Below are 26,419 nucleotides of genomic sequence, written 5' to 3'. Positions count from 1 at the left end.
AAGGAATACATGTGACCTACCCAACCATTTTTGAAAACTAGCAAAAGAAAAGGCAAATTAAATTGACATTAAGTAGGGAAGCAAGAACAGTAAGGACTATAGTGGAATAAATAAATTATAGAATAGAAAACAACACAGAACACACACACACACACACACACACACACACACACAGCCTATTTATTTGAAAAGAACAACAAAACTAACAATCTTTCACCTAGATACACAAATAAACAAAGTAAGTACACTCATTTACTACTATTAAGTTACTAAATTCAAGAATGAAAGAGCAGGTATACTATTTTCCTTATAGAAATGCTTGTTTGCCAGTTTTTTTTTTTAAACCTAGATTAATGCAAATTTATACAAAGATGAAAGTGCTTGAAAAATAAGAAATTCTGACTAGGTCTAAACAAGGAAAAAAGTTGGGTTAGTAATCTGAAATATTCCACAAATAGAAGCCTAAAGCCAGATGTTTAAAGGAGAAATAAAACAAGTTCTTAACAACCTTTTCAAAACAAATAGAGTAGGAGAGAACCAATCCCAAGTGACTCTATGAAGGAAAACTAGAAAGCTACAGGCTAATATTCCTATTACTATAGGTGTAGAATCTTCAAGAAGATACTAGAATGTAGAATCTAGCAACAGAAGTGAGGGATTGTATGCATGACTAGGTGAAATCTTTTTCCCAGGATTGCAAGTATGGTTTAACATGTGAAGATAGACAAGAAGTTTTGTGATGATCTTGACAGAAGATGTATCTGACAAACTTTCATGTTAAGAAATTACAAGAACTCATCCTTGGCCCTGCTGGGCCCACTACTTGGGGTGAGTGTTTTGACCAGAGCGTGGGTCCAACACCCCCACCCTCTCCTTGGAACTTCCTGGGTTGGCTCTGTGCATACTGGACCCGCCCCTCCACAAGCGAACATCTGGAGCCTGCCCTCAACTGACCTATGGGCTCATTCGACTTCCTTCTGCCTGAGTGCTTGAGAGCATCTGGAGCCTGCCTTCCCCACATCATTGGCCCTGCTATGGCTCTTTTGAGAGACCTTCAAGAGAGCTCTGATCATCCAGAGTTACAGACATTAAACTCCTGACCCACCTACACCCACCAGGGTGTAGGGGAGAGAGAGAGACTCCACCTGCACCCACTGGAAGAAGCTATGGAAAGACAGCAATACAAGAAAATATTCAACAATAGAAAGACCAGTATGACACCATTAGAATCTAGGGACTCCATACCAACTAGACCTGAACACACCAAAGCAGATGAAGCAGAAGAAAATGACCTAAAAATGATAGAGGCCCTCAAAGATGATATAAGAAAATCCCTTAAAGAAATGGAAGAAAAAGAAGGAAAAACAAAAACAAAAAACTGGAAGAAATAGAGGAAAAGACTAAGCAAAAAATGCAAAAAAAAAAAAAAAAAAATGAACAATCTTAAAGAAAGGAAAAAAAAAGAAAAAAAAAAAAAAAAAACAAGAAAAAAGATGAAGGAAACAATTCAAACAGTTCAAGACCTGAAAACTGAAATAGAGACAAATGATCAGGAACTACAGATGCAAGCATAACCAACAGAATACAATATTGAAAACAGAATCTCAGGCGCTGAAGATAAAGTAGAGGAAATAGATTGATTGACTAAAGAAAATCTTAAATCTAACAAATCCTTAACAGAAAACATCCAGGAAGTGTGGGACACCATGAAAAGACCAAACCTCATAGTAATAGGCATAGAAGAAGTCAAAGAAGCCCCGCTCAAAGGTGCAGAAAACATATTTAACAAAATCAATGAAGAAAACTTTCCCAATCCAAAGAAGAACATACCGCACACCATGGACCAAAAAAAAAAAAAGTTCCCTTGCCACATAATAATCAAAACACCTAACATACAGAATAAAGAAAGAATATTGAGAGCAGCAAAGGGAAAAGGCCAGGTAACATATAAAGACACACCTATGACTTCTCCATAGAAACTCTGAAAGCCAGAAGGTCCTGAATAGATAAATACTAACAGTCCATGGATGCCAGCCCAGGCTACTATATCCAAGAAAACTCTCAATCACTATAGATGGACAAAACAAGATATCCCATAACAAAAAACAGATTTTTACAATACATATCCCAGTCCTGCAGAAAGTTCTGGAAGGAAAACTCCAACCCAAGGAAGTTAACTTCACTCAAAAAGACATAGGCAATAGATAATTCCAATTTACCAGAACTCAAAAGAAAAAGCAGCACAAATATATTCACAATACTACCACCACCAACAAATCTAAATCAAACAGAATTAACAATCAATGGCCCTTACTTTCCCTCAATATGAATGTTCTTAACTCGCCTATAAAAAGACACAGGTGATGGGAGCTGCCATTCTGTAAAGAAGTTTCTCATATTGGTTAATGAATAAAGCACTGTTGGTCAATAAGAAACCAAGGCGGGACTAGGAGACAAGGAGTTTTTGGGCAGAGGTTGGAGGATTCAACATGTAGGACTAAGAGAGCAGAACAACGGACTGTCTCTCTGGTAAGGTAAGACCACGTGCAAATAATTAAATTGATAGAAATGGGTTAATATTTAAGACAGAGCTAGCCAACAAGTATTGCTAGTAACAGGCCAACAACATTATATCTAATACAGTGTCTCTGTGTGTTATTTGGGGCTGGCACTGCTCTGGGACCAGGCAGGTGGGAAAACATGCTCATAACAAAATGGCGCCTCAAAATGGCTACTAAGATCTTCCACATAAAACTTAACAAAAGAACAGAGACAAGCAAGGCTTCTTGGTAGGAGCATTTTTTCTCAGTTGGGCTCCGTTTTGCTAGAGACAAGCAGAGATTTGCGCAGCTCCTTTAAGGGAGGCTTCCTGACTCAGCATAAGCAGAAAAAAAAATTGCATGGCTTTTAAGAAGTGCTGCTAACAATTCAGCTGGAGAGAGTAACTGGATATGGTGGCAACACACCTTTAATTCCAGCACTTGGGAGGCAGAGGCAAACAGATCTCTGTGATTTCAGAGTAAACCTGGTGTACGGAGTAAATTCCAGGGCAGCCAAAGTTACATAAACAAACCCTATCTCAAAAAAATACAAAAATAAAAGTAAAAAAAAAAAAAGTAGAGTAATAAGCCACGTGATGATGGAAAGCACAGAAAGAGTCTGGATACTGTCTGCTATGGTGTTGTCTTTAAATTGCTCAATTACTAAGGAAGGAATAATTGCTACAATATACTCGATTATCAATGCTGCTAAATTAATCCAATTTATATATTTTATAAAGGCTTTAACTCCAAAATGTAAGTCTAAGGACAGGTTACTGGGGAAAAGAATTTCTATTTTTGTTTCCACAGAAAATGAAAAGCTATGGATTCCTTCCAGACTAACATGGTTTGATCAAACAAGACCCCCTGAAACAGTGTCCCAGGTGATACAACATTCAAAACAGCTGGGACAAGACAGCCTTGCAGACTACAGCCAGGATTTCTGTATCTTCTTAGGATCCCCAAGACAGTGCCCCCTACCAGCAGGAAGCAGTTTGGAAAGAACAATGCCCAAATTCCCAAATATTGTCTATAAATGTTTGTTTTCATTTAATATGGTTGGTTAATAAATAGTTAATGATCACAACCAATTTCTTTAAAGGTAAAAAGGGGATTATGGTATAGATATGAATACTTTGTTTTGGAATAGATTTTCATTTATTGATACAATATAAGGTTAATTTTGTGATATGTATATTTCTCCTCTTATTTAGGTATTGTGTTTATATAGCTCATTTAGAAATGTAATGTATAATTTAGTACAGATTATGGATAGTTACCTATAATTGTCGAAACTTATAGTTAAGTTAGTTAGATTTCTAGATATACAGAGATGTATTTGATTCTTCAAACCTTTCAAAGACATACAGAATATGGCATTTAAAATGGTTTAGGGTTTTTCTTGACAGTGAGATGTAACTGCTCCTGGCAATACCACCTGCCTCAGAAAGGAAGATGGACATCGAAGAAATGCATTATGAAGTTTGCTTTCAACATGGCAAGACTAGCCATTTGGACAAGATACTTTTCTTGTCTGGACTGTTTGATTTTATGCTGTATAAACTGGACATGCAGAACCCACAGGAAAGTGACTTCTGATTCAAGATGGACATTGCTACATGGTTCCTGCTTCATGGAAGAGTCTGCCAGACATTCTGCAGGACACAGAGAAAAATGACTGACAAACTGCCAATACAGGTGGACAGTTTAGTTTCCTGCTTTGCTGAGGAGTCTGCCAGACACACTATTGCTATTATAGATGGAACATTACAGAACTTCAGGTGACTGATCAGGTAGCAAGATGTCTCTGTCATTTCTAGAGTTTATATAGTATCCTTCTGTGGTCTTTGAAGGAGTTGAAGACAGATAGTTATGGTTATACTTTTCCTTAGTTAGGATTAAAGATAAGTTACCTATAAGACTTTAGACTCACAAAGATAGAATAGGTGATGGAATATTTACTTTAAATCTTGCTAAATGTTAATAGATTAAACATTGTTAACTGTGGTTCTTATTTGATAACTGTTTTGTTACATATTTTGCTATGTTAAGGTTAAAACCCTTTTTATTTTAGACAGAAAAGAGGAAATGATGGGAGATGTCATTCTGTAAGGATGTTTCTCATATTGGTTAATGAGAGCACTGTTAGCCAATAGGAAAACAAGATAGGCAGGAATAGGAGAGAAGGAGGTTTTGGGGAGAAGTAGGAGAGATGTAGGACTGAGAGCAGAATTCCAGACCCTCTCTCTGGTAAGATAAGACCACGTGGAAATACTTAGATTGATAGAAATGGGTTAATAATTAAGACAGAGCTAGCCAATGAGTAATGCTAGTAATAGGCCAACAACATTATATCTAATTCAGTGTCTCTGTGTGTTATTTGGGGCTGGTGCAGCTCTGGGACCAGGACGGTGGGAAAACCTGCTTGTAACACACAGGGTAACAGAATGGACAGAAGACAAAACCCATCCTTCTGCTGCATACAAGAAACACATCTAAGCTTCAAAGACAGACACTACCTCAGTGTAAAGGGTTGGGAAAACATCTTCTAATCAAATGGACACAAGAAACAAGCAGGTGTAGCTATCCTAATAGCTAACAAGTTAGACTTCAAACCAAAATCAATCAAAAGAGATGAAGAATGTCATTTCATATTCATCACAGGAAAATCCATCAGTACAAAGTCTCAATTCTGAACATCTATGCCCCAAATACAAAGGCACCCACTCTCCTAAAAGAAACATTACTAAAACTCAAACCTCACATAAAACCTCACACACTCATAACGGGAGACTTCAACACCCCACTCTCATCACTAGACAGGACCACCAGACAGAAACTTAACAAAGAAACAAAAGAACTAACAGAAGTTAAAGACTTCCTAGAATTCAATGAGAATGAAAACACAACACACCCAAACTTATGGGACACTTTGAAAGCAGTGCTAAGAGGAAAGTTCATTGCACTAAGTGCCCATATAAAGAAAATGGAGGATAGTCACACTAGAGAATTAACAGCAAAATTGAAAGTCCTAGAAAAAAAAGAAGCAAATTCACCCCTGAGGAGTAGATGCCAGGAAATAAACAATTTCAGGGCTGAAATTAATAAAGTAGAAACTAGGAAAATAATACAGAGTTGATTCTTTAAGAAAATCAACAAGGTAGACAAACTTTTATCCAAACTAACCAAAAAGCAAAGAGAGAACATGCAAATCATCAAAATTAGAAATGAAAAGAGGGACATCCAGAGACTCTTCAGGTCATACTTTGAAAATCTGTACTCTTTTTTATAAGGGTACAATTACCTTGGTACAAGCCACACAAAGACATGATTAAGAAAGAGAACTACAGACCAATATCCCTCATGAACATTGATGCAAAACTACTCAATAAAACAGTGGCAAATCTTCAAACCTAGAATGGCACCCTCTATTATGGTATTTCCTTTTTTCACTATTGTCTATTTGTCCCCCAACTCAATCAAACTGACTTTAGAGAAATGTCCAGAGACCTACAAGGATGACCCCAACTAACAATCTGAGCAACAGTGGAAAGGCTACCTTATATGTCCTTCCCTGATAATGAGATTGATAATTCATTTATATGCCATCATAGAGCCCTCATCTAGTAGCTGATGGAAACAGAAGCAGACACCCACAACTAAACAATGAGCTGAACTCCTGGTTGTAGAGAGGGAGGAGTGATAAGTAAAGGGGTCAAGACCAGGCTACAGAAACCCACAGAGACAGCTGACCTGAACAAGGGGGAGCTCATGGACCCCAGACTGATAGCTGGGAAAGCAGTATTGGACTGACCCAGACCCCTTGAATATGGGTCTCAGTTATAAGGCCTGGACAGTCTACAGGACCACTGACAGTGGAACCAGGATGTATCTCTGGTGCATGAAAGGACTTTGGGAGCACATTCCCCATGGAGGGATATTCCCTTAACCTAGAGGCAGGAGGGAGGGCCTAGGTCCTACTCCAAATAACTTGACAGATTTTGATAATCCCTCTTGGTAAGCCTCGCCCTCCCTGTGGAGTGGGTTAGGAATGGGGAGGGAGGAGGGTCTGGGGGCATGGGAGGATGGGAGGGAGAGGAAACTGGGATTGATATGTAAAATAAGAAAAAATAATAAAAAAAATGACAAGAAAACAGTAATAAAAGGTATACACTATCAACTGTATAAAATTGCATCTCTAATGTAGTACTTACAAGAGAAAAACCTAGATGCTTTCTCTCTGAGATCAGGAATATGATCATATGACAGAAGGGTCAGTTTTCATCATTTCTTTTTTATCGCTGTACTCAGGACAATAGCCAGGGTCATAAGGTAAGAAAAGGAAATAAGTACTATCCAGATTGGAAAAGAAGAAGTAACACTTTTTCCAATTGTAAATGACAAGGTCTTGCCTACAGAAAAACCAAAGCAATGGACACACACACACACACACACACACACACACACACACACACACACACACACACACGATAAATTTGGTTGCAGATTATGTAATCAGTATACAACACCTATAGTGTTTGTATACATTTGGCATTAAATATTCAGAAATTAAATTAAGGAAATGATGATATCACCATGTCATCAACAATGCCAAGGAATAAATCTAACGTAAATGAAAGATTTACAAACTGAAAACGACAAAGTGTCATTCGAAGAATCGGCATAGATCTAGCAAATCAAGTGACTGATGATTCCTGGCATTCCTTCACCTGATCTGCAGATTTAGTGCAGTTCCTCTCAAAACTCAAGCTGGTGTGTGTGCGTGCGTGCGTGCGTGCGTGCGTGCGTGCGTGCGTGCGTGCGTGCGTGTGTGTGTGTGTGTGTGTGTGTGAGAGAGAGAGAGAGAGAGAGAAGCAATTAAAACTCACAGAACACCAGGCACCTATGATAGGTAAAATAGCCTTGCTAAACAGTAAAAGAGGTGCAGGGCTCCCACTTCCTTAAGCTCAAAAGCTACAGCCATGAAGTCAACGTGGAACTAGCATAAAGATGACTGTGTGGATTGATTTAATGAAATTAAGAGGTCAGGAGTATTCTCTTACATTTATGGTCAACTGATTTTTGACAAAGGTTCCAAGAATCCAGAGGGAAAAGTGAAGTTTTTAAGTAAGTGGTACAGGGAAAGGCAAATGACCACATGCAAACAAGAAGGGAATCCCTGCCTCACATCACAGGTAATACTTAGCTCAGCTTGGATCAAAGGCTTAAATGTAGGAAATCAAAACTGACTGGCACACTCCTGTAAACCCCCTCCGCACTCTGGAGGCTGGGGCAGGAGAATAACAAGTTCAAGGCTAGCCTGAGTTATAGTCAGTTCTGGATGTGTAGGATTTTCCTGTCATACTCCCAGGAAAAATGGCCACTGTGGTCAGACCCAGTGTAATCTAGGTGTCTCACGCAACAGGACACGTAGACTTTTATTTGCTTGGTTTGTTTGTTTTCTTCAGTCCTGAACACAATTCCAAATACATCCCCTCTACTACATGAGAGAAAATTGGAAACCACCACAGCTCTGAGAAATGGACAGAGACAGGACAGTCGCATCTAGTGGTGTGAGACTCATAAGTCACTGGCTGGGGAATGGGTCCTAAGCCCACTCAACAGGCAGAAATGAGCATGACTGCTACTATGGGCATCCTCCCAAGCATCTGTCCTCCATGGCCATGCCCCTGGCTCTAGGACTCCTCAGTCAGAGAAGGCACCACCCTGCTCCAACCACACCTGCAAGGAAGACTCACTTCCCATCGACAGCCTCCACGATCTTGACTTCAATCTCCTGCTCATAGAGTGTGCGCAGCATCCGGTCCCGCCTGTCCTTCCTGCGTTTGAGGTTAATCATGAAAATCTAATGCAGGAAGCAAAAGGGGAAAGAGACACAAGTGACTCACGGTTTATTTTAGGTTGATTGAAAAGCTGAGCAAAACAAATGTCAGGACCGGAGGGGTTTGCAGAATAAGGAATGAGAAGAAAGCTGTGGTACAGTGTTGTATTTCCTTATTAGGCTCATGGGGTGCGGTGGGGTTGCTATTTATCACAATGGAGATGATTTCTAAATGCAGCCATCAGCAGTGGCCTAACCTGCTGTTTCCCTGATATTCACTGATAAATGTATTCTCTCTACTCTTGAGAAAATAAAGGGGGAAAAAAACCCACCCCAAAGGCCAAAGGTGAATGAAACTGCACGCACACAGCCCTGACTGGAAGGAAGTAGTTTGCCAAATGGCTAAATCAAACCAAGTGACTGAATGCATCAGCATCCTTGTGTTTTTGAAATGTTGTTTGCTGTTTGTCTTAGGCCTGTTGCTCTTATGCCTTAGTTTCCTCATCCAGGAGTTGGGACCACGTGGCTCGACCCCATAAGCACTGGATTCGGTATCATCACAGCTCACATCCTAAAAGGTAAGCCTCACATCTTTCAAAAACTAACAGAAATCTGAGTCTTCATGGAGTTCACTTTGAGGATGAGTGCCAAGATCTCAGTTTCAGAGGATTGTTTTGTTTGTTTTGTCAGAATTCTTCAGCTCTCTGGGGCTAAGAGAGAAAAGAAATTGAAGAAAACAAGGCTATTCATTCTCTTGGGGGTTACCCTCGATCTTGGGGGTTACCCTCGACGGAGGAGAGTATAGTGCACAATGGGGATGAATTTTTGTAGTGTGCTCTAGAAAGGACATCTGTGGGCTTGTGAATAAGGAACATCATGTTCCTGAGTGAGTGCTGAGTGCCCCCATACCCCTCACTTTGACCTGTCAATGCCGACTGACATCAGTGCTAATACATAGATAACACAAGGCAACGAAAGCCTGCTGAACACAGTTGCAGGTAAGTTAGCACTTTATGTTTGTTTGCTTATTTAGTGTGTATAGTGTAAATGCGTGGCACATGTGTGGAGGTCAGAGGACAATCTACAGGAGTTAGTTCTCTCTTCCCATGTGGGTCCCAAGGATCAAACTCACGTCTTCTAGCTTAGAAGAAGGTACTTTCACCCACATAATTATCTTATCCATCTATAAGTTATCATTTGAATAGGGGCCACTTGGTACAAGCGGTAATGAACTGACTTTGAATATTAAACAATTTGACATCAGGAGATGTTAGCTGCCAGCAGGAATTTATGTCACAGTGAAGGAAAAACCTACAGGAACAGGGCAGAGGACACTCATCTCCTCCTGATTAAGCAGGGGACGTGGCGGAGGACTAACCCTCTGGATGACTCTGGCGAAGACATTAAATGCCTCTGGGTCATTAGCTCTGCTCTCTAGAAAAGGAGGTGTTTGAGCAAAGCCATCCCTCAAGACCCATGAAAACTTGTATTTATCTCTTATAATAAAGTTGGCTTCATCCTGACTTCATCCTATAATCAGGTTGGGGCTCAAGTTATATTATATTGAGAGCTTTGGCTCAGTGATCATCCTGAATATAATTTAAAATATATGTCTTAGCAGGATCAGACGTTATACTAAGCTTGATATTTTCCCTTGTAAAATAGGTCTCATCCCTGTTCACACATAGGTTCATGGGGCAACAGAACCTTCTTTTAACATCTCTGTGTGATGGGGCTCTGGCAGGCCTGTGCAGCAGGATTTGACTCCTTGGTTTACCCAACTGGATAATAATTAATAAAACACAACAACAAAAAGCCACTGTATCTATGTGCTGTATATTGGGACTTTATAGCTCAAAGCACTGTTTCTTCATGCTTCGTTTCCTCCCTTTCTAGACTCCTGTCAAGGACTATGTTCCCTTCCCAGGTTTTACAGACTTAGGAAGGAAATGCACATCCTCTGTGCAACCAGGGAACCATCTGGGGTCACCCAAGGAGACAAAGCAAAGCAAAACAAAGCAAACAGAGAAGCATCCAAAAGGTTCCCTGCAAACTAGAGGCTACCACCTGAGGAAGCTTTCAGTAAATAATAGTGCTGTCCTGGGCCCTGCCAGGGCAAGGGCAATAAAGTCAGTAGCCACGAAGGAAAAACACAGACGGCTTGCTCATACTTAGTAAACAGAGCAAAGAACTGACAGCCAAATGCAGTCAGACACTTGCAACCAGGCCACAGCATGGGAGGACAGAAATGGCCTCTGACACCCCTTTTCCACAGCCCAAGTCTGCTGCAGACAGAGAGATGATTATCCCTGCTGGCCCCGCCCCGGCTGTGGAAAGCAGAGGCCCTGCCGGCCTTACTTTCTAGGGCTGGCCTAACACCAGGTCCTGCCCATGGCGGAGCCAGATGGTCCTGGTTTTGTTTCATTTGCTGGGATTTGGTCCTCACAGAAATATGATGCCAGGAAAAAGGGAGATAGGAAAAGACACTTGAGCGCTCTCTCTTCAGCAATGAGGAGAGTTCAGCACCCAGTGGAATAAGAGCTGCACTCAGTAGGAGCAAGTGGGAGGAAGCAGAGGGGAGGGGGGGTGAAAGGAGGGATGGGGAAGGTTCACCCAGGTAGGGCCCGCCCACCCTTGTGGCTCTGGTCAGTTTGGGGAACTATTTACTAATTTTAGTAAATAGAAATAGGCTGAATAGTCTATTTATACTTGAAGTCTAGCTTCAAGTAAGTTTTATAGAAGAGATCCCAGTTCCTTGTCCCTTTAGCTCCTTGGGATGGGCATGTTTTTGGGGACACAGATGTTAATATGATAAGGTATTTTTCTCTCATTAATGTGCACTGAGTTCAAAGTACAGTGCTTGGCTTAAATCCAGACCCTCTGGAAGAATTCTGTCTCAGGTTGTAGACTCCTGGCAGGTCATAGCTCCAGACCACAGAGCTCCTCAGTACTGACCAGCAGCCACATAAGAGGCCAGCAAGGGCTCAGCGACATACACTTGCAATTCCCGCCCTGCTGACCATCTATCTGTTGTACACACTACCAAGAAATCACCTCTTTATGTTCTGCCTGCCTGCCTGCCTCCCTCTCTCCCTCCCTCCTACCCTCCCTCCCTCCCTCCTTTCCTTCCTCTCTCCTTCTCTCCTCCCTCTCTCCCTCCCTCTTTCCCTTCCTTTCTTCCTCCTTCCTTCCCCTCACCACTCTCCTCTCTCCCCATTTCCCTACTCCTTTCTTTCTCTTTCTCTCTTTCATTTGGGGTGCTAGGTATTGAGCCCAGGGCCTTTACTTATCCCCAGAAAGTGCTCTACTGAGGAGCAGAAGGCCCGCCTCTCTTTTGTTATTTACACACAACTGCACATAGATTTGCCCTAAGGGAACTACCAAAAGTTCTTGTCTGCTGAAAGACAGAATTGTAGAACATGTTTCTCTCTTCATTTGTCTTTTCAACTCTGTGCTCCAACCTTTTTCCATGGAAGAAAAGTAGAAAGAAAACAAAGCATTGAATGTTCTAGTAGAATAGTTTCCATCTACTCACCAATGGCAGAATAAAGTCAATGTCTCTAGAACCTAGAACATAAACCTTCTTTACCTTACCCTTGGACCTCAATAAAAAGTACACAGCAAAGTCACATTCATTGCTAAATCATTCTTTTTGACTCATTTTTCTATGATCCTCCTTTGTGAAGAGCAGAAGATAGAATGACAACAAATCCAAGTCCTCAGTGCCTTTTCAGTGGCCAAGCTGGCCTGCTTGCTCTCAGACAGGTGTCTGATGTTTTATTTCAACATGAACACAAAAGTCTGTGCACTTATGTGCATAGTCACTCATTCACACACACACACACACACTTTCCTACCTCGTCAAATCCCATCTTGTCTGGATATTTAGGGACAACTGACACAAACTGTGACGGTTCCATTGGAGGACGATCAACTGGAAGACAGAAGAAACAGAGTGCTATGTTAGAGAAAGGGCTGGGGAACAGACCTGTTCCAGCACTGAGACTCTAGGATGGAGACCCATGCTTGACATTCAGGGTCGGGACAACTGCTCTGCGGCTCCTCCAGCAACACCATCCATTTCTTTATTCCACACCTGTCAAGGTCCCTTTTTCTCATCTCACCCTTGCCTTCTCTTCACCAATTCCAATCGGCTTGTGTCTGTCATTGCATTAAAGTGCTTCTTATGAAAACTGAAATCAGCTCTCTTTCTATTCCTCCACTCCTCTCTTGACAGGGTCTCATTCTGTAGCCCAGGATAGTCTGGGACTTGCTATGTAGCTCAGGCTGGCCCGAAACTCTTGAGCCTGCTGCCTTGCCCCTAAGTGTTAGGATTACAGGCATGAGCATCTGCTACAGTGTTCTAGTTTGACATTTCCAAGGGTCACGTCTTCATCCTCATTTCGCTTGGCTTCTCAACAGCATTTGGCTCTTTCTCAAAACATATATCCTTATTAGTTCCCAGCTTTCTGGCTGTTAGTCTGCTCTGGGGATCTGTCCTCCTTTGTTTTACTACATGAGGTCACACTGTTCCTTGGCTTCAAATATCCTTGTGGTGCTAATGACTCTCAAATGTCTCTCACAATGGAAATCTCTTCCCTGATCCCACAGAGCCATACATCCACTCATCTCCTTGCCTCTCTATTCAGACATACAATAAATACTTCAAGAATACATGATGAAGTAAAGCCTTTTTGACTCAGTAAGTTGTATGAACCAAAATATTGGAATTGTTCTTAATTCCCTGTTTGCTTTATGGACTGCCTCCAAGCCTCTATAAATACAATGGGTTCTGCTATTAACATGGACCTTAAACCTGTCTGTTCCTCATTACCTCCTTGCTACAGCTCAAATCTCATCCACTAACATCTCTCTCTCAGCAGGATAAATGTATTAATCCCTTACACTCTAATATCCACACCACAGCTTAAGTGATCTTCTAAATACATAAATCACATCACACCACCCTATGGGCTCATGTTGCTTAGGATAAAATCTGAATTCTTTGCCATGGCCAGTGTGTTCTTTATCCATCCATGACTTCATCTCTCTCTACCCAGCCGTTCATTCCCCACCACGTTGGCCTCTGGCCCTGGAACTCTCCCAAGATTTCTCATCTCTAGTGGTCCTTATATGTATTGTTCTTTTTGCTTGAAATTCTTCCTCCAAAGATTCATGTAACTGCTTCCTTGATATATTACCTATCTCTCTGATAGAATATAAGTTCTTGATGGCAAGGTTTTGCTTGTTTTGTTCATTGCTGTATTTAATTATTATGGGAAACCGTGCATGTGTTGAGTAAATATTTCTAGCCTGACCTTTTATTCCCCCTAAAGCCTTCATTGGGTTTTTAGGATGGATAATCCTTTTTCTGGACAGTCTGATTAAGGACCAATTCAGTCAAGTAACTTCAACTTCTTAAACTTTACTCCTAATATTTTAGCCCACTTTCTTCCTGGATGGAAATTCCTTATCGGCTCAGTCTCTTCCCTTACCTTGTAGTGTCCTGACCATATCAGTCCTCTTGTTTGGCTTACCCACTTCTCCCGATATGGCCTGAAGAAGCATCCGGGCTGAGCATGACCACACAGGCCACAGTAACTTTATTCTAAATTGGTCCCATTCATAGCACACTGTACTGCTGGTGTGTTTTTTGGTATTAGTCCTGTCTCCCCAATTAAACTGCAGTCCTCTGAAAACAGAGGGTTGGCTATGAAATGTTTGGACTTCCTGGTACCTTTGTGGAGTGAATCTTATCACAGGTATGGGTTCCACATCTATTCATTGAAGATTACGTGCTCCAATGCTTCAATCATTATTTCCCAGTAACTCTCCCAGTAGCTGGGTTCTACTGCCTCCTGAATATCCTGTGTGGTTTGATGCCTCATTCACCTCTAGTTAGAGATTTTACAGCCCTGGATCCCCAGTCACTCACTCATTGCTTCTATCTGCACATGGATGAGGTTCTCGATGTCTTCCTGCAGCGTCTGATGGGGCTTCAGAGGGATGGGCAGGTAGCCATAGTGCTCTTTGTTGCATAGGTACATCTGGATGCCTGAAGATTTGAGAGAACAAAGTCAACCAACCAAAAACCACACTTCTTAGTAAGAGAGGGAGACTGGACTGTGGCTGACACAGAGTTCAACCCTGAAGCTGAACAAATGGCTTGTTTGGGGAACTGACTATAGAGCTTTACAATATTCTTTTATTAAAAAATTAAAACACAGAATTGAGGGTTCTTCCAAAACCAGGGGCCATCCTTCAGTCCAGAGGAAATCTATTTTTCTTTCTGAAGAAAAAGCTTGTTTGTGGCCTGAAATGAACACAGTAAAGGCATGGAATCAGACAGGAAGAAGTGTTTGCCATTCCCAAGAGTAGAACGGAACAGTCTAATCCATTTACAGGAAATGATAAGAAGATGAGGAATGACATCCATATTGACATGAAAGCACTCAGGGTGATCCTATAAAGCTGATAGATTATTAATGCTAAATCCAAGCACACAAAAACAAAACATTTAAAAGATACAAAGGAAATTTATAATTTCCCTTCATTCTTCTTGGTTTTCTTTTTCCCCCCAGTGGCTGGCAAGGATTTGGAGTGACCAATGAACAAAATTCTCAAAAGTAAGTCCATAAAGGGATAAAAATAGTCCTTTCTATCAAACCCTGTTAAGAACCTGCGGTGTGGCAGTGCCAGCAATGTCATCGTTCTCTTATTCAGTTCTAATTCACAGCCCCCACCAGTGAACTTGGAGAATGAAAAAGAGCCTCTGTTCATCCAGACAGTTAGGAATGAGGACTCAAGATGGTGTTATAGTTCCAGCAGTGGAACCAGCTTACTTAGTTACAAGGACAAACCTGCCAAACTTCAAACTATGCACCCAAACCTCTGACTTGTTAATTGCCATAATCATTGCTGTTTTCCTGAGGAAATTACCCACGTTGTGACATCTTTATTTGGGGCAGATGAAATTTCCAGCAGTCAGCTACATCACCTGCCAAGCCAGGTGAAGCTGTCTTACAGGATTAACGGAGAGGAACAAGGAAAGAAAGGGGCTTTTGTCCTCTACCTTTCCTGATTCTGGTTGGTGTCACTAGGTGCTGTTATCTCTGCTGCCTTCTTCAGTCAAACTCACTAGCTGTGTTATTTGCTCACATGAATGTTTCTGGGAATTACAAACCAGAATGTGACATTTTACAAAGTTGTAATGAACAAAGAAAGTAGAAAAAGAAGACTCAATGTTTAGGCTGCCTCTCTATTCTAGTTAGACAAACCCCCTTTTACCATTTAATGTCCAAGGCTTCCATACAAAGGGGATATGATACCTAGCCCAACTATCCATCAGGTGAGTGGGTACAAGAAAGGCACTTTCAGGCATGAAATGCAAGTCTATAAAATATTTACCTCCCATCACACTTTCTCAGCAAGTTACTAGATGATGAGGAAAGAGGAAAAGAGGAGGTGCGTAAGAAGAAGGAGAAGGAAAGACTCAAGACACAAGAAAGGTGATGCAAGGCAGAAGCAAACTTAGTCCCAAGTTGATGGCTGTGACAGCTCTGAGATTAGAGTGTATCAGAAGATATAAAGACAGACATCTTGGAATCTTCTAATATGCTGATAAATATAAATTCTCTCAGAGTTTGAGAAGTAAATAACTAATTTTCAGTTTTATTAGTGATATCTTTCTCTTTCACATACACACACACAGAGAGAGAGAGAGAGGGAGAGAGAGAGAGAAAGAGAGAGAGAATTACTAAGTTTGATATAGGAAAACTTTATACTGATCTTATGTTTTATGGTTATAATAAAAACCTGCACCATATTTTAAAAGATTTATTTTTATTTACATGCATTTGTGAGTGCTTATATGTATGTTTGTGTGCCACGCATGTGTGTAGTATCGAAAGAGGTCAGAAGCTGGCCTAGATACCCTGGAATGGGAAGTACATGCAGTTGGGAGACACTGTGTGGGTGTTGGGGACCAAACCCAAGTCCTGTTCAGAGCAGCATATGTTCCTAACTACTAAACCACTTACCCACCCACAACACTCAGCATATTAATTACATGGAGAGGACAAGGTGATAAGGAAGACTGTGCCAAAGGCAAGTGAGCAAACTTACCATGGTCTATAATGAAGGGTTGATTTGGGGGGGGGGGAAGGCTAAAAGAAAGAAAAGAAGGGTACGTGCTACTTAGGATCAATGACATACAAACTACACTTCTGTGCCTATCTTTAGGAGTGGCATACTGGGGTACTCATTTTAATAAATCATAGGTCACTGGACTCTTTCAAGTATGTTCATGAATAATATGATATAAATATAAGGAGATACCCTGACAATTAGATAAAGTCTCTGAGAGTATTTTGTAGTAACAGTTTCTGGTGAATCTTTGGGAAGGAGAGGCAAGTGTTGTGAGGAAAGTGCTTTGTTATCCTTAGGAAGACACCAAACACTTTCCTAAGCCACACATACCTGAATAATAAAGACTGATAATTTCTTTCCCTGCGATGAAAAATTGGATTCAGGCTGTGATTGGCTACACAGTAAGTCAATAGTATCAAATCTTTGTCCCTAAGGGCTGGTTCCAACTTTTCTCTCTTTCCACCTGGAGCTTACAGCTTAGTGTCAGGCTGATAACCCCGGGACTGCCATCCCTGCACCAGAATGCACTTATGACTGCCACCACTGATGTCCCAGAGGTAGACCAGCCTACCCTCCACACATTTATTTGGCTCACAGTGGATTATTTGGAAGATGCCTGGCTAGTACAGAAGTCTGATCCCTAGCTACATGGGAACTAAATTCTTGTCCATGGCTTCACTATTGTCACTAAGACTTGTCTATGACCCTCCCTCATGGTCCTGCCTGGGACAGAAAGACAATTTGCTCTTTTTGGCCCATTTAAAAAATTATGTCCTGATGGATAACACACATACAGAGAATTTTGGAACAGTGAAAAGAATACCAGCTCTCTCTCAAGGGAGAGAGAAGTATTTTAATTTGAACCCAATGAAGAAAGGGAGAGTCTTGAGCTGTGCCAGGGGCTACAGGTATCTATCTCCCAGGTTCATTCGTCCTTCTTCTGAAAAGGTCAATGAAATATGGAAACATTATTGAAATATGAACTTAGAATTCACAGCTGCCAGGCTGTAGCCTTCAGTAATTCTCTTTTTCCCTGTTTGTGTCAGCACCGTTTATCTGGTCCTCAGTGTTCATACTAGTCTACTAGTTCATACATGTCTAGTTATGTCTCCACAGCTAAGGCTCTGAACTCTCCAACAATTATAAACTCTAATAAAATGCCAGACAAAATTGTAGGGCCTCTTTCCTTTTCCACCTCTAGCTTCCCTCAGATAATTTACCAACAGCTTTGGGCATCTATATCTGCTTTCAATATCCCAGGAAGATGTCTAGGGAGTCTGCATAATGTCCTGGCAAACCAGCCATTCAAACAGCAAAGATTAAAAAGTCCCAGTATAGTCTGCATCCATTTTCTTCGATGTTAGTTTAAAATAGACATATCATCATTTAGTCCCTGGGTCACAATGATATATTGTGCAGTGGGTATAAAAAGAGATCTGTTGGGCACTGACAAGCTTCATAATCATAAGAGCTCACTTCTCCTTGTTTCAAACTCTGAAGCAAAGGTTTGGCAGAACTTGCTGGAACAAGAAGGTTCTGCCTCTGTTTCTGGCCCTGGAGAAGTCGGAGCTTCCATTAACATGGACACATTTCCATGTTAGGGCATACATATAAGCACTCACAAATGCATGTAAATAAAAATAAATCTTTTAAAAGATGGTGCAGGTTTTTATTATAACCATAAAACATAAGATCAATATAAAGTTTTCCTATATCAAACAGTAATTCTCTCTCCCTCTCTCTCTCTCTCTCTCTCTCTGTGTATGTGAAAGATAAAGATATCACTAATAAAACTGAAAATTAATTATTTACTTCTCAAACTCTGAGAGAATTAATATTTATCAGCATATTAGAAGATTCCAAGATATCTGTCTTTAAATCTTCTGATACACTCTAATCTCAGAGCTGTCACAGCCATCAACTTGGGACTAAGTTTGCTTCTGCCTTTGGTCAGATTTCCAGACAAGACAAGAAGTGCCCTTTGCTTAACATAAGGCTCCTTGAATGTGTACATCTGGCCAAGCAGTCTGAATTATCCTACCAAACAGGAAAACCAGCCTTACCATTTCTACAAAATATCCTCTTTATCCTCTTTCTTCTCAAATGTACACTAGTGAGTGGGACATCTATGTCTTGTGTATCTTGTAGCTTGGATCTGTATTGACATTCTCATCTTCCAGCAATCTCCCTAGATGCCCTGAATCTTTGCAAAATTGTTTTCACCATAACTTAGGTAGCCATCATGAGTTTATTTCACCATCTTCTTGTTTTCTAAACTCATTTTGTTAGAGGCTAAACAGCACATTCTAACAGGCCTCTGGCTGCTGTCAGGAAGGCTTGAGTTACTTAAGAAAGTACCTTAGTAAAGCCAGGAATCTTCCTGAACTGGTTTTGTGAATTAGTCTCCCCCAGGGAATGGGAGAAGGAAAAAAAAGAGAGAGAGAGAAATAAAAACAAAACACCTTTCCTTCCTATTGGTTTGGCTTTGTCAAGAAGCCCACAAAATCCAGTGGCCATGATGACTCACCAGGTACTTAAAGTCTGGCTTTGCATCTCCTTCCACTGAGATGGAGGCTGGGACCGCTTACTACCTCCAATATCTGTTCCCGAGAGTGAGAGAGTGGGATTTATGACCACACAGAATGAATGTGTCATTCTGAGCCTCCCTCCCAGTTAGGAAGAGACCTCTTGCTAAGTTCTGGCTAAGGAAGACATGCATGGAAGTACTTACTATGTTCAACTTCTGGACTGCACTCTGATAGGGGCAGAGTCCTATAGTCCAGTTTCTGCCTTAATGTGTAGGGCTGAGGTATCTTGGATCCTACTAAATTACTAAATAATTACTAATTTAGTAATTACTAAATAATTACTAAATAATACTAAATCCTACATAATTACTAAATTATGAAAAGATAGTGAAGAAGGAATCTGGGCTGCATGGAACTGTGGGACAGATCCACTACAGTGGCACAGATTATTTCTGAGAAGAAATAGTTCCATTTGTGAAGCCTGGAGACTTCACCAGTATTGTTCTAGAGTCCAGTTTAATAATAGAATTCTTGTAATTAGCAAAAGCAATACCATTAGCTCTATAGAGTCAGTGAGCTTTATGAGACTCTCATTATCACTGTCTCCCCATCAACTCAGATTCTTCCCAGAAGGGAGTGGAATCCTGTGTGGAGCCAGCCCGTGGTCTTGATCTTTGGCACTCGGGGCCAGCAACACAGAGGATTATGGCCTGGTTAGTACAAATAGTGCATCGACTCTCACAGACTTGAAATTGGTGCTTTTAAATATGCACAGGACACAGGAGCATGCCTTTTGCAGTGTTTCTATGGCAGCCTACAGCCAAGCACAAAGAGTACCTGCTTGCCTGCTGGAGAAGGCAAAAACAATGATGTCATCAAAGGTCCAGGTGTAGTCCTGGTGTGGGGGGTAGAAAGCCAGATTATTGGAGGCCTCTTTCCTGAGGTCAATCAGGAAGGTGGAGTGGACCATGGGGACTGGGAAGCAGCCCATCCTCTTCCACTCTCTAATCTGAAGGTAGTTGGGTGTCCGCTTATAGAAGCCCTGGAAGAAAGCAAATAGATGGAGGCCTCATCATTCAGTCATCTGCCATCACAGGTCACCAGAAATCTCCAGACTACCTCCTCTCTCCTTATCCTGAACTAAGAATTTCTCTCCCCCCCTTTTTTATTATTTATTTTTCTTATTTTACATATCAATCCTAGGTTCCTCCCTCCCTCTCTCTCTTCCTCTCTCCCTCTCTCCCACACTCCCATGATCCCCCGACCACCCTCCCTCCTATTCCCCCCTCCACTCCACAGGGAGGGTGATGCCTTCCAGGAGGGATCAACAAAATCTGTTAAATCATTTGGAGTAGGGTCTAGGCCCTCCCTCCTGCCTCTAGGTTAAGGGAGTATCCCTCCATGGGGAATGTGCTCCCAAAGTCCTTCTGTGCACCAGGGATACATCCTGGTTCCATTGTCAGAGGTCCCTTAAACTGCCCAGGCCTTCTAATTAAGACCCATGTTCAGGGGGTCTGAATTTCTAAATGAGCTCTAAAAATGAATCTGCATTTACAACACAGAGGAGTTTTGATGTCAGGAACCATTTTTATCTCATTTCTGTTGATTTAATAATTTCACAAAGTGAAGTGCATTAGGCCTATGATTAAATATGGAGAATTAATATTAATGCAAAAGGGGACAGAGAAGAAAAGTATGGACAGTTCCTTATTGTTTATAGGTATCTCAACCTTGCAAAGCCTTTTCCCCAGCTCTGAAACTCCAAAGGGTTTTTTCCCCTACACAATTAAGCAAGGTGAAACTATAAGATACTTAGAATAATATCTAACATTAAAAAAGCATTAACTGGGACTTCAGAGATGGTTCAGTGGTTAAAGAGCACTGGCTCCTCTTCCAGATGACCCAGGGTCAATAACCAGCATCCACATGGCAGCTCACAACTGTCTGTAACTTCAGGAGATCTAACATCCTCACAAAGAAATATAGGTAAGACATAAATGCAATGCACTTAAAATAAAAAATTGCTTTAAAAAAAGCATCAACCATTATTAGCTAGCATTGAAATGATTATGTTACACTTGGCCAATGTTTTTGAAACAAACATTATTTCCACATTATATATTGGGATTTTTTTTTCAGTACAGTTTATGGCTTGGTATTTCAGTGTAATTTCAACTTCTTGACACTTTTGGGGAAATTCCCCTCACCCCTGTTTTAACACTTCCTCCTGTATGAGAGTACTGGACAATCTACCTTCTCACTTTGTGGTTTTCAATAACTTTGGTGTGTCTCAATTTGTTTCCCATCCAAATTTAATTTCATTCAACAAATCCCCATGGAATGCCTGCTGTAATCTAGGCATTGAGAGAAATGATGGAGAGTTAATAAATGAGATGGTACAGGACTATCTCATGTGGGGTGTAGAATCTTGCAGAGGACATCTACTCCAATGGTATTCCTGGAAACATTCCAGGAAGACGGACAATGCATCTCACTAAAATAGACTTTAAAGTATGCAGAAGCTTTGAAAGGCATTTACAAAACATGTAGTAGGAGATGGAAGCTCAGTGGGATGACTGGGAAGTTCCACAAGACAACCACTATGAGGCATGCAATGCTCACTGGATACTCAAGTTTCTAAGTATTCTTTAGGCACTCCTGCTCCTATATGGTGCATTTCTGGTTGTGATGTCAGCACCATCCAACAGGCACTGCATCTCCTTCTACTTCTGTGATACTCCTTTCAGTGTGTAGAAGAGTTACTACTAACACCACCACCCTGTACAACAAGGTTGAAGGACCATAACCCCAGACTTGGAAGATGTGAGTCTTTCAGTCATCGTAACTACCTCCTAGCTATTTGACCTTAGTGCATTGACTTCCTCTAATGCCCCAGCCTATGGGAGCTCTTTAAGGGATAGTGGGAACATTGGTTTTTCAAAGGGCTCCCTACAGACTCAAGCTAATATGGTTAGGAGTGATATCCTTAGGATAAGAAACTTGAAAGTTTTTGGAGGATGATGAACCATTGGATGTCCTCAGAGAGATGGTAGGCAGCAGAGAAAAAAGAATTGACATGCTTCCCAAAGAGAGGTGGATACAATAGTTGTATCATTCTTTCAAAAGAATGGAAGTTTAGTGATAATAGGTGCTGCTCATTAGAAAGGCAATGCCAAGATGACTTTGTTTTGGATGTGTTTAAAAGCTCTGGAAAGCTTATGCCTTGAGCTTATGAAGTCATTGGCCATTTCCATTCCTGTCTAAGTTGAAAACAGACTAGGGTGGAAGAAAGCCAAAAATAGAGGAGGATGACTCTAATTGGCCCAGGTTGAGTTTTGCTCTGCAAAATAAATGAGCACTTTCCTCCTACTCGCTTTTAATAAGGAATTAACAGAAACTTGGAAGCTGCAGTTGCTGGGATAACCTCCTCTCAATGCTGTTGCTGGTGGCAAAACAGAACTCACTCAAAACAAGCCTCAGGTGGCCCTGCACGTGCAACATTGCAGATTGTTAGTGGAGAATTTATGCTAACTTAATACAATGTTTTCTCCAAAGAACTGAATAAATGTTCTACACATCAACCTGTTGTCTCCCTCAAAGACAACTGGATGGTAAGAATCATTCAAAATCCCTTAGAAACAAGGACTATAATTGCAACAAAAGATGAGTTCCTGGTCTAGGGCTGTATTGGGGCCACTGGTTATTACATTTTCAGCAGTTTTGCAAGCCATTTGAGATGTTGGTAGATTAAAATATGCAAAAGCAAAAGTCATGTCAACCCTTACCACTTGTGTGAGAACTTGTTTTTGTGAGACAAGGTGTTATAATGTAGTTTAAATTAGTCTTGAATTCTTGTTTTATGTTTCTGTTCTGATTATTTCAGACAAAATTTGAGGTAGCTTAGGCTCTGACTTCATTATGTAGTTGAGAATGCCTGTAAATTACTGATCCTTCTTCCCAAATTCTGGGATTATAAACATTTACAATCATGCTCTATTGGCCTTGAACCTCTCTCGATCCCACCATCCTGTTCCCCTACCCCCCACCCCGTGTGTGTGTGTGTGTGTGTGTGTGTGTGTGTGTGTTGTGTATCAGTTTCCTCTGTGATTGAAACATTCTATCCTGTAGAGAATTCCCAGATTAGCCAGTGATGGGGGCTGTCCTTCTCTATATATGTTTCTCTTATTGGTTAATGAATAAAACACCGATTCACCAATTGGCCAGTAGCCACACAGAAAGTATAGATGTGTCTACCAGATGAGGATAATTCTGGGGAGAGGAAGGCAGAAAGGAGCCTTGAGAGAGACACCATGTAGCTACCAGAAAGATCAGAAAGGTAGTACTCCAGGCATTTGCCAGTAAGATGAGGCCATGTAGAAATACATAGATTAATAGTTATGGGTTAATAATTAAGAGAGAGCTAGCCAGTAAGAAGCCTAAGCCATTGGCCAAACAGTTTATAATTAATATAAGTCTCTGTGTGCTTTCTTGGGACAAAAAGGCTGGGGAACCAGGAAGGCAGAGACCCCTTTCTACAAGCCATGCTACAAAGAAGGCACTGAGACCAAACTTCCAGTTGCTTGGAAGAAGCAGAAATTCCCCAAGCTGCCTGCAGGAGGTTTAGACCAACTGCTTCACTGGGATGGGACACTCTCCAACCTGTTGAGCTGCCTACAGGCTATAGAGTGAGCTCCAGGTTTTCAACCTTTGGGCACTGTCATCTGTGCTGGAGTGGGCTTTGGTGATGTGCTGTTTATGAGTCATTTCTGCTCCTGTAACTAACCCTTCACTTATATTCCTATGAGAAATCTCAATAAAACTTACAATTCACCTAGTTGGACTTCATTGGTATCTGTAGGTCTGTCATGGGTTTCCTATCTGGGGTGAATAGATGTATGTATAGCATCTCCCTAGGAAACGTCTTGTTACACAACATGTATCTGTGTATGTGCATGATTGTGTGTGTGTGTGCATGTGTGTGTGTGGTATGTACACATGTGTTTGGGGGAAATGCTTGCACCCATGAACACATATGGAAAGCAGGAAGATCTTAGGAATCCTGTCTAATCATTATCTTCCTTATTCTTTTAAGACAGGTTATCTCTACAAAGTGAGTTCCAGGACAGCCAGACCTACACAGTGAACATCTTGAACATCTTGAACAAACAAACAAACAAGACAGGTTATCTTAATGATCCTGGAGTTGGGCTGGTAACTGGCATTCTGCCGTGATCTTACTGGGTCAACTCCCAATAGCACTTGGGTTATGGTCACACACAAGACCATGCCTGGTGTTTTACATGGTCAGGTCCTCATGCACATATAAGAAAAACAGTGTCATTTTCCCAGCCCCAGCCCCTGAAATTTTCCATCCTCCTGCTGGCAGCCTCCTGACTACTGCCTTGCTATGTATTTTTAATAACTATATCACCAAGGGGCTATGTTGCAGTTCTTTATATGAAAGGAGTATTTACATAATAAAAATTAGAACATGCTGACAATTAGTGGCTTCTCTGCAAAAGCCAGTTATTAATTATCTATCATTCTATTAGGCCTCATTCTTTATCTAAAGCCAAACCAAACATAAAAAGAGAGGCAAAACTTAACTCTCTGGCCATGAGAACACATTTCCCTCTTCATTACATTTTTGTCTTATATGGCTACAGTATACTGGTGAGTTTAATTTATCTGTCTAATTCAATAAGAATTCAAATAAAACACTTGGCATTTACTGTAACAGATATCTAAAATTTAAGGTTTTACTACAAAAAAAGAATTAGAAATTCACATTTTTCACATCAATTTTTGAAAAGCAAGCTTCTATGTCAGTTTCAATCATGAGAACTCTATGGAAATAAATTTATCAATATATATCAAAGATCATTATAATACACTTTGACTCAATGATTCCACATTTGTGGTCATTTGAATGATAATGGCCTCCATAATCTCATGTTTGAATGCTTGGTCCCCAGTTAGTGGCACTGTTTGGGAAGGGTTAGGAGGTGTAGTCTTGCTGTGGAAGATGTGTCACTGGGGTAGGCTTTGAGGTTTTAAGTCCAAGCCAAGCTTGTCTCCCCAATCACATGAGCTTTCAGCTACTGCTCCAGCACCATGCCTGCCTGCCGCCATGCTCCCTGCCTTGGCCACCATGGACTAACCCTTTGGAACCATAAGCAAGCCCCCAATGAAGTGCTTTCTTTCAAGTTGCCTTGGTCATGGTGTCTCCTCATAGCAATAGGGAAGTAATAGAAGACAAGATCCAAGAAATTATCTTAAGGAAATCATATATAGATGCAAAAATATTGCATCATTGGTGATGGTAATTATAATTGTTAAAATGGTTGAAAACAACTTGGATGTTGAAGTAAGGAAGTTTAAGTCAATTATTGATAGCCTTTGGTCACGGTGTAGTCATTAAAGAAATGCAAGTGTTTATTTATGGTGTTGGGATGAATATTTTTGGCTGTTATACCTTTTTAAAATACCTTTCTGTACTTCTAATTTTTTTTCCTGATGGGCGTTTATATTGTATTTTAATTGCAATAAAAGAAAAATATACAAAAACAAAAAACAAAAAACTAATAAATCCCTGAGCTGGATAAAAAAGAAGACAAAATCTGTTATACTTATGGTTAATTGAAGCTTCTAGCACTTAGCTCTTTAGAATATTTTGTTGATAATTCACACTGAGTTGTGGCATTTGATGTAGGTTTACCTCTTTTCTTCAGTGACCCTGTGACACAAGTGTCTTTAAAAAGGAGACGAGAAAGTGGGGCTACTATTGACCTGATTCTGCCTTGTCATATTTCTCAGTTAGTTAACCAAAAGACTTGCCTGAGGTGTGATTCCACACCAGAAGTTAGAATACAGGCCCCGGGATTCCAGCATGGGGGCCACAATGGTTCTGTTCTCTGCAATCATTAGGGTCAGGGTCTGTGGATTAGTCAGGAAATTGTCGACATCTATAAACTAGGAGAAGAGAAAGACAAAGTCAATACCCAGGGCTCGATGACTCAGCATATGAGATCTGGGGTGAGTTCTTATATTCACCCTCCTTGGTGAGAATCATTGCAGCATGGCAACTTTCATTCAGTCAAGTACATGTAGTCAAACTTCTGGTGTTCAGCTCAAAGATGAGAGTTGGTGTTGCTGCACTGGGCACATATACAACCAACAGGACACAGTTTACACATTGGTAAGTGATTTAAGATGCTAATGGTTTCTAAGCTCCTACGGACTCATGGGAATATATACCTGTTGCCTACTCTCAGTACTCAGGGGTAGTGTCAAAAAGGCCCATAACTGACCACCAGAGCTATTGCAATGTCACAAACAAATTTTGTTTAAATTATATTTTC

At 40.9% G+C, this 26,419-nt stretch overlaps 1 protein-coding gene across 1 annotated transcript in view; it reads right to left on the bottom strand.

Annotated features, from left to right (window-relative positions):
* Colgalt2 (collagen beta(1-O)galactosyltransferase 2) overlaps positions 1–26,419 on the bottom strand; it is a 103,826-nt gene that overhangs the window by 7,937 nt on the left and 69,470 nt on the right. Inside the window, exons 4-8 of the mRNA XM_051185988.1 lie at positions 25,896–26,030; positions 19,896–20,100; positions 14,318–14,437; positions 12,240–12,316; positions 8,300–8,406 (exon numbers count right to left, since the gene is read on the bottom strand). Coding sequence (XP_051041945.1) covers positions 8,300–8,406; positions 12,240–12,316; positions 14,318–14,437; positions 19,896–20,100; positions 25,896–26,030 — 644 coding nt within the window. The remainder of the gene's footprint in view (positions 1–8,299; positions 8,407–12,239; positions 12,317–14,317; positions 14,438–19,895; positions 20,101–25,895; positions 26,031–26,419) is intronic.

The sequence above is a fragment of the Phodopus roborovskii genome, unplaced genomic scaffold (assembly GCF_943737965.1).
Source record: "Phodopus roborovskii unplaced genomic scaffold, PHOROB, whole genome shotgun sequence".
Classification (NCBI taxonomy): domain Eukaryota; kingdom Metazoa; phylum Chordata; class Mammalia; order Rodentia; family Cricetidae; genus Phodopus; species Phodopus roborovskii.
Note: the sequence above shows the minus strand (reverse complement) of the source record. Positions and strands in the feature narration are given on the sequence as shown.